At 68.3% G+C, this 12,154-nt stretch overlaps 1 protein-coding gene across 1 annotated transcript; it reads right to left on the bottom strand.

Moving 5' to 3' along the window:
* Nucleotide 1: 1 nt before the first annotated feature.
* Nucleotides 2-11,713, bottom strand: PTPRN (protein tyrosine phosphatase receptor type N). The gene is made up of 23 exons (XM_075511678.1): nt 11,560-11,713; nt 9,847-9,897; nt 9,540-9,653; nt 9,160-9,265; nt 8,837-9,035; nt 8,330-8,654; nt 8,086-8,202; nt 7,878-7,957; nt 7,513-7,799; nt 6,985-7,071; nt 6,753-6,832; nt 6,451-6,515; nt 3,903-4,115; nt 3,576-3,776; nt 3,339-3,486; nt 3,113-3,186; nt 2,738-2,815; nt 2,484-2,603; nt 2,209-2,375; nt 1,071-1,124; nt 887-951; nt 710-783; nt 2-611 (listed from the first exon to the last, which is right to left on the bottom strand). Exons 1-23 carry the CDS (start codon nt 11,666-11,668, stop codon nt 540-542), a joined length of 2,886 nt encoding a protein of 961 aa, XP_075367793.1. The 5' UTR covers nt 11,669-11,713; the 3' UTR covers nt 2-539.
* Nucleotides 11,714-12,154: the final 441 nt, after the last annotated feature.

The following is a 12,154-nucleotide window of genomic DNA, read 5'->3' as shown; positions in this document are numbered from 1 at the left end:
AATGCGACACGAGAACTTTATTCACATCAAGATACAAAATTATATTTCTCTAGAAATTTCTCTTCTGCTCGAGTGACAAGGTGGGGAGCACATGGAGGGGACCTGGGGCTGGGCCAGGCCCCCCTGCACCCAGTGCTCCCCCCAGCCGTAGGGGACCCCTGCCCACTCCTGCCCCCCGCATGGGTACAGGGAGGGAGCTGGCACAGGAACCACCAGGCTGGGGTGCAGGAGAGCGGCTGGGGGGACCCCACAGCCAACTCCCAGCACCATCGCCTGGTCACCTCTTCTGCAGGGGATAGGGGACACGAGCCCAGGCCCCCCTCTGCGGTAGCAGTGGGTGCAATGGGGTTCCGTGCCCTACACACAGAGGGGCTGAGCCCAGTGTCCCTGGAGAGGGGGGCAGGGGGGACCGGGGGGCAGAAATAGAGCCAGCAGCACAGACAGCATTTTACAGGGAGAGCAGCCCCACGGGCAGGGCGAGGAGAGCGCACGAAGCCAGGGGGGCATGGGGGAAGACGAGAGGGGAGGGCTCCTTGCCATCACTGCGGCAGCGCCTTCAGGATGGCGTTTACTTCCTCAGCCACGGCCGTCAGTGCAAACTCAAACTGGTCCTGGGGGAGCAGAGGAGGGGGGCGTGAGGGGCCCTGCCAGCCCCGTCCCAGGGCTGTGCCTGCTCAGGGAGGGAGGGGATCCCCAGTTCAGGGAGTACCTTGGTCTGCACCATGCCGGGCCGCTGGTCTCGGATGTGCTCCAGCGTAGCAGCTATGTCTATCTCCTTCACCCCTGGGGCAGAGGGGGAGAAGGGTGCTAGGAGGGGGGTCCACGGGCCGAGCACACGGCCCCGCACCCCCCAGACAGGGCAGAAGCGGTGCAGCCCTGCACCTACCTTTGGCCATTCGGTTCAGGACCATGTCGACGAGGATGTACGTCCCGGTCCTGCCTGCACCATCACTGCAAGACGCAGATGCTTGGACCAGGGGGACAGGCTCCAGGAACTGGTGCTGGCCAGCAAGTCCCAGCCTTGCAGCCACCCCCCAGCCCATACCCCCCCCCTCCATCCCCAGCAGTACCTGCAGTGAACGATAATAGGGCAGGAGCGACCCCGGTAGCACTTGTTCACCTTCCTGCAAGGACATAGAGGGAGCAGGTCAGTGCCCCGCCATGCCAGGGACGAGGCTGCGCTAGGTGCCCCTCGCTGTGCCGAGCCGGGGGGGCAGCAGGCACCCCATGATGTGGCCCTGGGGGTCCAGCACATGGCTCCTCCTGCCTCCCCCGTGGTGCTGGGCATGGGATAGGGACCATGGGTGGAAAGGGGCCGGGGCAGGGAGAGGAGCCCAGCTTCTTGGGTGCCCAGCCCGAGGAGGGGAGCAGTGGCAGGACCCCCAGGGGAGCAGCTCTGGTCCGGTGGGGCACGAAGCTGGGGGCCAGGCGCCGGCAGGGCTCCCGACATGCTCCATGCAGCAGGCACGGCTGCCAACGATCACTTTTGTGACTATGCAACTGGAGCCAGATTACTAGCTGCAAATCACAAAAATGACGCCGGCAGCTGCGAGAGAGAGACAGAGACAGACAGAGAGACAGAGAGAGCGTGAGCGGGGCAGAGAGGAGGGCGATGTGCTTGGGGATCCCCCGCTGCCCTAAGCAGGGTCCCTGGCCCCACACGGCCTGGGGACAGTGACCGGCCAGCCCCTGGCAGGAGCCTACCACCACCCAGGGACCCCGAGACCCCAGCAGGTGCTGCCTGCAAACCTCCCGGGAGCAGTCCCAGCCCCACAGCCCTCTCCGGGGGCTGGCTGGGGACCCACTGCTGGCCGTAGGGCATAGGGAGCAATGGGTCACAGCTATTCAAGGCTGGCTCCGGGGGTTTCTTCTCCCCCATGGCTGGGGAGGGTGCCAGGCAGTGCTGTCCCCCATGCCAGCTCCGGGGAAGAGCACTTTCCCACCTTCTCCATGAAGGCTGGGGAGCCCTGGCAACCTCAGCTGGAGGTTTCTTGCCCACCAAGCTCTGCTGAGCCTCATCCCAAGCTGGCCAGAACCTGATTCTTCTGCTCCTCCCCATGCACAGCAGCCCCTTGTCCCCCCCAGCCAGTCCATGCCATGGCCATGACCCTCATCACACCAGCAGCGATGTCCTCGCCCATCAGTCCCCTGCGGTCGGGACCACCGCCGGCTCCCCGGGGGCTGGCATGGCGCTGGGTGGGCGCTCACCTGCGGAAGTCGAGGAGGGGCCGGGTGGTGGCAGGGATGCCCTCGGCCGGCCAGCTGAGGAAGTGGAACTGTGTCAGGGTGCGGGTCTCCTGCGACTGCACGTTCTTCAGGTAGAAGCTGCGCACCAGGAAATCCTCGCACCAGATGTGCTCCGACACCAGGTTCACCTGCCCGAGAGAGGCAGCCGGTGGGCATCAGTGCCGGGCAGGAGGGCTGCCCTTGGGGGGACAGGGGCTGGAGGATGTTCCTTGCCCCAGGCTACCAGCCACACTTGCCTCGTAGATGTGGTAGAGAGAGGAGCCTTCATCCGGCCAGTAGCGGTCACACTGCTTGACACTGTCCTCGGCCAGTGGGCTCAGCATGACGATGACCGTGCAGCCATGCTCCCACACCATCTGCGGGCAAGGCATGGGGGGGTGTCACCGCTGGGTGACAGCCCAGGCAGGAGGGTGGCCGAGCTGCTGTGACCCATCTGGTGGGCAGCACCCAGAGGGACCCCAATGGGCTGGCACAGCCGGGTGACACCCACCTGCCAGAAGTCAGCGATAGTGTGGGACAGCGGCCCCTGCGTGGCAATGTACGCTGGCATCCGTGGGTCGTGCTCGATCTGGAGCGGGAAAGGAGGTGTCAGACTGCACGCTCTTCGGCCAGGGATGGTGACACTGGGAGGAGCAGGGGGATACTCCAGGGGCGATGGGAGGGCTGGGGAGGCAGCTTCAGGTGCCGCAGCCAGGAGGGAAATGACTTTTAACCACGTCTGAGCAACGGGGCAGGCACATTGCTCACATCCATAGCCCACAGGGATGTGAGCTCCATCCAGCTCCATCCCAGAGCGAGAGCCTCGCCGGGGCTGAGCACATCACAGAGCGGGGTGGCAGGGCAGGAGCCCCCGGTGATCACTCACAATCGGACTGGCGTTGATGAAGTCGCTGCGGGACGGGTTGCTCTCGGCTTTCAGCTTGATCCGCACGTGATCATCTGCGGAAACAGAGGCCAGGGGATGTGGCGAGTGCCCAGGGGAGCTGGGGGCAAGCCCACGCTGCAGCCTGCCGTGGCCCCAAGCATCCCTGTGCCCATCCTGCCACGGTCCTGGGAGCCGGTCCCTAGGGCAGGGCGGCTGGGATGCTCACAGGGCACGTAGTCGGGGTTGCGGTTCTTCTTCAGGTTGGCTTCGCTCTGGGCAATGGAGCAGACGCTGGGCTCAGCCTGGTAGGCACAGAGAGCCTGCCACTCCTTGGCCAGCCGGTCCCGGTTGCGGAGGTGGTCCTCCATATAGGCCTGGGGCAGAGGGACAGGGGTCAGCCCGGCAGCAGGGGGGTAGACAGGGGGCCCGGGAGGGGGGCTGCCACCCCGCCAGGCTGGCTCACCAGTATCATGTGTCCAGTGGAGATGTCCATGTTGGACTGGACGGGCTCCTCGCACCAGGAGGGCGTGCTGCTGTGGGAGCTGGGGCTGGGCTGCGGGGCATCGCTGAACTGGGACGAGACGCTGCTGACCCGCGAGGTCTCCGCCGGTGCCTCGGCGCGGCCAAAGAGAGACTTGGCAGCCATGTGCTGGCGGCACAGCTCCTGGGGGACCCCAGCAAGAGCCCTGTCCCTCAGCCACAGCGCTGCCGTAGGGCAGCCCCGTGCACCCCGAGCGATGCTGACACAGCGGTGCCGCATCCTGCAGGGTCCCGCATCCCGTGGGGGTACCTGGTACTCAAAGGTGGTGTCGGCAGCACCCTCGGGCCCCAGGGCGGCCAGGCGCTCCTTCTCCCGCTGCTTGGCATGGCGCCGGAGGCAGAAGACTGCGGCGGCTGCGATGGCGATGCCCGCCACGCAGGCCAGCGTGATGAAGGTCAGGAGCACCGAGTGGAAACCATCCCCGAAGCGGGATGGGCGCGAGTAGGCAGCAGCCTCGTTCCGCTGGGGGCAGAGCCGTGCAAGGGTTAGTGGGGGGCATCTGCATGGGGCTGGGGGGGGGCAGAGACCCCATTCTGCACCACATTTGGGGTTGTTGGGGACTAAAACAGAGCAAGGGCACTCGGTGCTGCACCGATTCTCCCAGCACCCTCGGCTGGGGCAGAGCTGGTGTCATTGGGGTGCTGGGTGTCACTGGGGTGAGGCACGGTGCACCCACCTGTGCGTCGCATGGGGCGTTGCTCACAGTCGTGTCCCTGGGGCTGCAGGAGGGGGCAGAGTCTGGCCAAGCCCAGGCAGCAGCGACCTGCTGCTCCCCTGCTCCCAGCACCCAGGGCTGCTTCCCAGTGCAGCCCCAGCCCGGGCTGCCCCCCTCCAGGGCAGGCAGTAGCCCCACGGAGCTTGGGTTCAATGAGCTCCTGCCCAGCTGGAGGTCAGCGAGGGCTGGATTCGCCCCAAGGGGTTAAAGGCAAAGGATGGGCCATTGCAGCGTTGGGTCCGGGGCAGCAATTGCTGCTCCCAGAGGACTTCCCCAAATGGGGCTTGGCTCTCCCCTGTGGCCACTGCTCCACGGCAGGACACGGGGGGATGTGCCGGCACTGCCAGAGGGCTGGTGCTTTCCCAGTTGCGGTGGCTGGGGGACAGGTCCTCCCCATCGCTCTCCTCAGCTGGGACACAGAGCAGCCCCTGCCACCTTGCAGGCAGCGTCTCCAGGGCTCCTTCCCTGTGGCTGGGGGGGACAGCCAAATCCATGCCAGTCCCAGGGCCTTGTCCTAGAGCCGCTGGTGATCAGGATGCTGCTCCCCTGCCAGCCAGGTCCTAGGGCAGCACAGGGATGCTGGGGCATCACCGCCACCAAATACCCTATGCCCAATGAGGCGCCAGAGCCCAGCATTACCTCACTGCCACGGCCTCCCATTGGCCACGAGCCTGATGAGGTTACCGAGGGAACACTGCGTCATCATCACCTACGTCATCACCATCATCGCCTGGGGATGCCCCCACCCCAGGGGTCCCCACTGCTGCCTGACCCCCAGCCTCGCTAGCCCCAGTGCCTGGGGACCAGTCTGACTGCCGCCAGGGCCCAGCCAGCCCTGCAGCCAGGGGTACCCACCAGGGCCAGCACCTCCCAGTTCCCCAGGGCACCAAAGCCCCTGGAGGTGTCAGAAGGTCTGGAGACCTCAGCAGGGCTGGGGGGACAGAAGGGACTGCCCTCTCAAGGCCTACCCTGGCCTTGCTGTCCCTCTGCCTCTCTACATCCCTCTTTCCCCAAATCTTGCACCAGTCTCTGAGTTCAGAGCCCGGGGTGGGGATGAAGGAAAAGCACAAGCTGGTCTGGACCGGGGAGGTCCATGCAGAAGAGGGCTTGCAAAGCTCCTTCAACCTCCCCCAAGCTCCAGCTCCGTCATCTCTGCCATCTCTCCCAGCTCCTGCCACTTGCCACATCAAAAGGCATTGCCATAGAGACACTCCACATGTTGCTGATGGAGACAGGTTGCCTCGGTGGCCAGGCCACCCCTTCTCCATGGCTGCCTCCTCCAAGGTCCCCCCTTCCTTCCTCCCTGCCCACAGCTACTACCACAGAGCAGGAGGGTGGGAAACAGACCCCGGCTTGGGGATGTGCTGCACCGCTTCCCCTCCCCAGGCTGCAGACACAGGAGCCAGGCTCGGTCCCCCATCTCCAGCCCCCGCTCCACCCCCCAGGAGACGGTTCCTGGGGATCCCAGGAGGGGGAGCCCCTTTCCAAGCAGATGATGGCTCCTGCTCCATCCCTGCCTTCAGCTGCTTTGCCATCCCCTGGGGGCACGATGGCATTTTGCCTGCCTAGCTATGGTCTCTGGGGTGCTCTGGGCACAGCCGGGGTACCCAAGCCACAGCCAGGATGGGGTGCCTAGGCTGGAGGGAGGCAAGGGTGAGGATGAGTCCTGCAGGGTGCAGCCTGCAGCCTCCTGGTCTTGGATTGAGGGGGGGAAAGCCCCCAGGACACCCTCCCAAATTGCCTTCAAACCTTGCAGAGCTTTTGTTTTAGAAAGATCGGAGTGCCCTGGGAGTGCAGGCGGCTGGGCAGCATCTCGCTGCCGGGTGGAAGGGGGTCACTGGAGTGGTCCCGCTCCGGCCCATCCCAGATAACCTGTCTGTCTCCAACACAGTATACCGAACGCTGCCCAGAGCCCTCTGCTCCCCAGCTGCCCCACAGACCCAGGGAGATGGCTTGCTCACGAAGACCCCTGCACCCCAGGGCTGGGGCACAGTGCTTCCCAGCTTGTACCCGGTGGCAGCACCCCCACTGCCCTGTCCCCGGCCGCCCCAGCCCCGAGGGATGGGCATGCCTTGCTCCTACCTCTCCCACTCCTGTTTGCACGATCTTCAGGCCCAGCTCTGCCTCCAGCTCTGCCTCCACTTGCTCTGTGGATGGAGAAGAGCTGGTTAGAGGGGTGCTGCTCCTCGACCCAAGAGACCCCCCCCCAGAGACAGAGCCAAGGGATATCCCTGACAGCTGCCCACCCCACGCCAGCTCCCCAGTTCAGCCAACGGCACTGGGACGTATGGCGGGAGCCCCCTCTTCCCGGCCCCTGAGAAGGGGCACCCCACAATTGGGGGAGGAAAGAGGGGCAGGACCACGGGGATCCCTGCCCAACTCACCAGCCTGGCTGGCCACGTCCGCCAGTGAGAGGTTCTGGGGGTTCTGCCGGATGCGGAAGGTGAGCGCAGGGCCCACGACGCTGCCGGGGAAGGGGGGACACAGCATGAGACTGGGGAGCACAGACCCCCTCCCCATCCCCACCACAGCCCGGTTCCTCCTGGCCCCTGGCTCGGGGCAGCTGTGCACAGCCAGGGCTGCGACAGCAGCACCCCACGGCCCAGCTCCCCTCACCTGATGTTGATGAAGCTGGCTGTGGAGAGGTGGAGGCGCTTGGCAAGGAGCTCCAGCAGCCGCACGCCAGCGGCCAGCCCCAGGGGCCTGCGGGGACAGCGGCAGGGTGAGGAGCGGGTGGTGGGAGCAAGGGGAGATCCCACGGTCCCCACAGCCAGGGGAGGGCAGGCATGGAGTGAGGGCTGTCAGGGTGGGCAGGGGCAGGAGGTAAGGCAGAGCACGGGGACGTGTGGTGATGGAGGTGAGCTGACACCCCCTTGCACACGAGTGTGCACGGAGGCAGTTGTGCAAACACTTGGCTGAGCCTCTCCCAGTCTCTCGTCCTGCAGCAGTGAGCTCTAGCCTTGGCGTGGGCTGAGAGGAAGGCTTTGGGGTGGGATAAGGGCTGTGGGTGGAAGGGGATGGGGGAGCTGACCCCACTGGACACCCAAAGAGGCTCAGCTGAGCACAGGAAGCTATGACAGCTGGCCGGGGGAGATACAGCCCCTCCACACACACACCCCCCCTCGCCCGACCCCCGGCTCTCACTTCTGGTCCGTGACGATGTAGCCGTACTCATCCGGTGGCCGGGTGCCCCGCTGTGCCCCACCGTCCTTCGCCTCCGTGTAGCTCTTCTTCTCCACCGCAATCAGCTTCCCGGGGCTGAGCGTGTCCCCGCCGCGTCCCCGCTGCGGCTCTGCCCGCGGTGCTGGCGAGGACGCTGCCCTGCTCCTCAGCCCATCCCCTGGAGAGCTGCTGGCTGGGATTTTGGGGGGTGGCACTGTGGAGGAACGGGGCACTGGATCCTCTCCGTGCTGCATGTCCCCCTCCGACACCTGGAGGGAGGGAAAGGGAGGAGCTGGGACCCCCAAGGAGAGCCCTGGGGGGATGCCCCCCTCCCCCCCTCATCCCACCTGCAGCGTGGCACCTCCTCCAGCACCACCCTGCTGCAAAACCACCCGTTTCCCTGTGGGCACTTCGGGGCCAGCAACACCTGGGAAGGAAAGAGACAGAGGTCCTGCAGCACCCGCCCCGAGAGGCAACATCCCCTAACCCGAAACAGGGAGTGCTGGCACCCACTGCTGCCAGTCCCTGCCCGCCCCGTCCCTGCGCCCTGCTCACCAGAGCTCTGGAGCAGCTGGAGGAGGGTGGAGAGGCTGCTCAGCTGCTGGGGGCTCAGCTCCGGCAGCCCCAGGCCATAGCTGGCCAGGAGGGAGGCCAGTCTCTTCAGGGCAGCGTCTGCAAGAGGACGCAGCATCAGGTCGGATGCCCTGCATCCGCACGGGGATCACGGGCCAGGGACAGGAACGCGGCTGTGCGGGCAGGATGGGGATGAGGGCTGGTGCCTGGCTGAAGGACACAGTACCCGTCTGTGCGGGGGGTGGCTGGGCAGCCAGGGGCACTGGCTGCTCCCTCTCCTCCATGTCCCTGTAGTCACCGGGGAGCCGCAAGCTGTGCTGGAGCCTGGTGCCAGCAGGGTCCGGGCGGCTGGCTTTCTCTCTGGGCAGGGAGAGCATGCCCAAGTCCTGGAAGAGATGCCCCCCGTCCGTTCCCGGCTGCCCGCCGTAGGAGGGCACAGGGCCGGCCCCAAAAAGGGCCTGGGCGGGGACCCGGCCCAGCAGCGAGGTGGTCTCGGGGCTCTGCCTGGCTGAGCCGCCGGGGAGCTGGTGAGTGCTGTCCTGGTAGCCGAACTACAACCGAAACACAGAGCCACCATGGTCAAACCCCACAGGGCCCCTGCCACCCCATGGCAGGGCACCCCCAAGCCTGAGGCACCCCAGCACCAGCAGAAGGAGAGTGCTGGGAGTGCAGCAGCCCCCTGCCCATCTCTACCTTTCTGCCTGGGAGCGGGGGACTCACCCCCATCTCTTACCTTGTGGTAGGAGTAGGGGTTGAGCAGAGCCTCCTCGTAGCCCAGCTGGGGCGGGGGGGGCAGCAGGAGGTGCTCCAGGTACCGCTGCACCAGGGGGGAGGGCAGCAGCGGTGGGGGCTGCCCCAGATGCTGAGCCGCTGGCAGGCCGGGGTCCGCGGGGAGCGGGGCTCGCCGGGGGGAGCCGCGGAGGGGCAGGAACCTCAGAGGCAAACAGCGCTGGGGTGACTCACCTGGGTATGGGGGAGGTCCCCCCGAAACCCCGTTTGGGGGGCAAAGCCCTCGCTGCCCTGCCGGGCTCTGCTCACAGGCTGGCGCTGCCCTACCTGTCCCTGGCCGCTGGCTCCAGCGCGGGTGGTGGGCGGAGGCGGGGGATGCGCTCCATCTCCTGCGAGATCACATACTGGGTGATGCCGTCCTGCCACGAAAGCCCTGCCACGGGAGGGGGCTGTGAGACACGGAGGAGGCCTGGGGACCATGGGACAGCACACGGGAGGCCGCCCTGGTGTCCTGACCATGTCCCATGGCCTGGGTTTGTCCCCAGTCCTCCTAGAACCACTCCTCCAACTCCTCCTGGACCCCTCCTCAGCTCACCCTGGCCCCTGCGGCCAGCAGGACCCCAGACGGCCCTAGTACCACCAGGCAATGCTGCGTGACACCCCCTCCCTGCGGGGCCGCAGTGACCCCCCCACGCTCCCCCCTTCACCTTGTGCCATGAGATGCCGCAAGACATCCTGCAGGCGCTGGAGCACGGGAGAGGTGACCTGGAAGTAGGGTCTGTCCTGCACGGAGCCCACCTGGCACTGCCCAAACAGCCCATCTGCAAGAGAGGAGGGAGGCGGCAGGGCCGGATGGATGAGCACCCCGGGGTGAGGGTCTCCAGGCATAGCCTCACCTTTCTCCTGCCGTGCCCCCCCACACTGCACCCCAAGTTCCCCTGCAAGGCAGCCCTGCACCCTCCACACCCCCTTGGGAAGGAAGAAGGAGTCCCCACACCCCTTTTAGCCACTTACCCTGCACGCACACCTCCTGGGGGGAGCACAGCCTCCGGTCAAACAGGCAGCCTGGGACAGACAGACAGGCCAGTCAGCACAGCCTCCAAGGGGGGCTCCAACGGGGTTTGCTCATCACCAGCTACCTGGGGACCCCCACTCTCCAGGAAAGTGCCACGGGGGTGCAATGGGGTGATGGTGGTAGGGGCGGGACAGCCTGGTAGCACAGGGCAGGGCCTCGGTGCCAGCCTTCCCCCCTCCTCAAAGCCAAGATGGGGGCTGTGTACAGAGCCTGCCCCTGGCTCTGGGGAGCAGGGGGAGGCCTAGAGTTTTTTGGGGTGCCGGCAGTTAGCAAGGGAAGGCTGAGGGGGCAGAGACCTGCAAGACCACGTCGGTTGCCCTCCCACATGTGGCACTACGAGGCAGGGACACAGCCCTGCACCCTGCGACACCAGGGACCCGCTCTCCCTGCGAGGGGGACCCCAAAGCACGCATGCAGCGGGGGAATGGGGTGTCTCTCCACCCCCTTCGGGGGGCAGCACTTGGGCAGGGGGCGGCTTCCCCCTTCCTCCCCCCCCCCCCCGTCTCGGTCCAAGACCGTCAGCAGCGAGACGGCAGCAGGCGATGACTCAGCCCCGGATGGCGAGGAAGGAACGAGAAAACAACCGGGGGGAGGGGAGGGAGGGGCCCGCCGAGCCCGCCGCGGGGGAAGGGGGCAAGTGGCGATGGGGGTCCCCGAAACCCAGGCACCCCCGGGCCCGCTCCCCCCGGGGCGGGGGCCAACGCCGGTGCGGGGCACAGGGCCCCGCTGCCGAGGGGCGACCCCCGGGGGCGGCGGGAGCGCGGGGGCCGGGCCGGGCCGGGGCGGCGGGGCCGGGCGGGCGCTGTCCGCGGTGCTGAAGCGGCGCAGCCGCCTCCGCCGGGAGGGGCGGCGGCCCCGGCCCCGGGAGGCTCCCCCGGGCAGGACGGGGCTCGGCCGCAGCCGCTCCGGCACCGTCCCCGCCTGCTCCCGGAGACGGCGGCGTCCCCGCGGTGCGGTCGGACCCGTCCCGGCGCCCCCGGGCCCGCCGGAGGACGATGTACGCAGCAGCCCCGGGCGCCCGGTAGTGAGTCAGCGGCCGCCGGGGCCGTACCGTGCGGGGGGGCTGCAGCCCTGCTACCGGCAGCGGCACCCGACTCCCCGAGAGCCCCGGGCAGGGGCCGCACGGGCCGAGCTGGAGGAGAGCAGGTACATCAGCCCGCCCTTGCGTCCCGGGCCGGGCCGGGCCGCGCTCACCGGCGGAGGGCGGCCAAAGGGCACCGGGGTCCCGGAGGGAGCCGCCGCTCAGGGCCGCTGCCCCGGTCTCCCCGTCCCTCCGGCAGCCCCAGGCAGCGGCTTTGCCCCGGGGCAGGGTCTCTGAGCGAGCACCGCCCTGCTGCCGCCCCGTCCAACCGGCCCCGGGGGCGGCAGCAACTCTCCAGCCAGTGGGGTGCCCCGGGCCCAGCCCCACCGCCGGCCCAGCAGCCCCAGGAGAGAGGCGCCCCCGGTGCCGGTGACGCACCCGCCGTGCCGGTACCGGGCTACCCTCTCCCGCTCTCCGCCGGGAGCCAGGCCTGCCGCTGCGCGCCGTGACAGCATCCGCGGCAGCGGTGACAGCACCGGCCGCGGAGCCCCCTGCCCCGCCGCTCCTGGGGAAGCGCCCCCCGGCCCCCGCGCTGCCCGGGGCGCCGCCCTGCCCGGGGCGCCGGTCTCACCGTGCGCGGCGGTGGCGATAGCGGTAGCAGAGGCGCCGCCGTCCCGCAGCAGCCCGCGGCCGGCCAGGAGAAGGAGGCAGAGGAGCGCCCGGAGGAGCCGCCGCCCCATGCTCCGCTCACGGCCGCACCATGGCGCACCCGCCGGCCGCGCCCCCGCCGCCGCCGCCAACCCGCGCCCCGCCGCGCCGCGCGCCCCGCCCACCGCCGCCTCCTCGCCAATGGAGCACGGCCCACTGCTGCCGCGCCACGCCCTCCTGCGCCGCAGCCAATCAGAGACCCGGGCCTCTTTCCCCCCTCCCCCCCCGACGTCGGGCTCACGCCCCCCTGTTATCGAGCGAGGCCAATTATGTCGCGCCCCGGGGGGAGACGGCCGAGCACCGCGCCAATCGCAGCCTCCCTGGAGGCGAGCCACGCCCCCCGGGGGTGTGCCACCGCGCCGGCAGCGCCTCCGCCCCTCACCGCCCGCCCCTTCCCAGCCCTGCGGCCCCACTGGCTCCCGCGCGGGCCACGCCCCTGAGAAGCACCCAATGAGCGGCGAGCACCGGGCCACACCCTCACAGCCCCGCCCAGCGGCACCGCCCGGGACGGGCAGGAG

The sequence above is a fragment of the Mycteria americana genome, chromosome 9, assembly GCF_035582795.1.
Source record: "Mycteria americana isolate JAX WOST 10 ecotype Jacksonville Zoo and Gardens chromosome 9, USCA_MyAme_1.0, whole genome shotgun sequence".
In the NCBI taxonomy this organism is placed as follows: Eukaryota; Metazoa; Chordata; class Aves; order Ciconiiformes; family Ciconiidae; genus Mycteria; species Mycteria americana.
The sequence above is the reverse complement of the archived record's forward strand: the minus strand, read 5'-3'. Positions and strand labels throughout refer to the sequence as shown.

Excerpts from the sequence above, each read along its gene's own strand:
- PTPRN (XM_075511678.1), bottom strand. The coding sequence starts at position 11,668 with ATGGGGCGGCGGCTCCTCCGGGCGCTCCTCTGCCTCCTTCTCCTGGCC. Across the intron at positions 7,072-7,512 it reads TACATCGTCACGGACCAGAA|GCCCCTGGGGCTGGCCGCTG; the intron begins GTGAGAGCCGGG and ends CTGTCCCCGCAG. Across the intron at positions 3,777-3,902 it reads ACACCACCTTTGAGTACCAG|GAGCTGTGCCGCCAGCACAT; the intron begins GTACCCCCACGG and ends GGGGTCCCCCAG.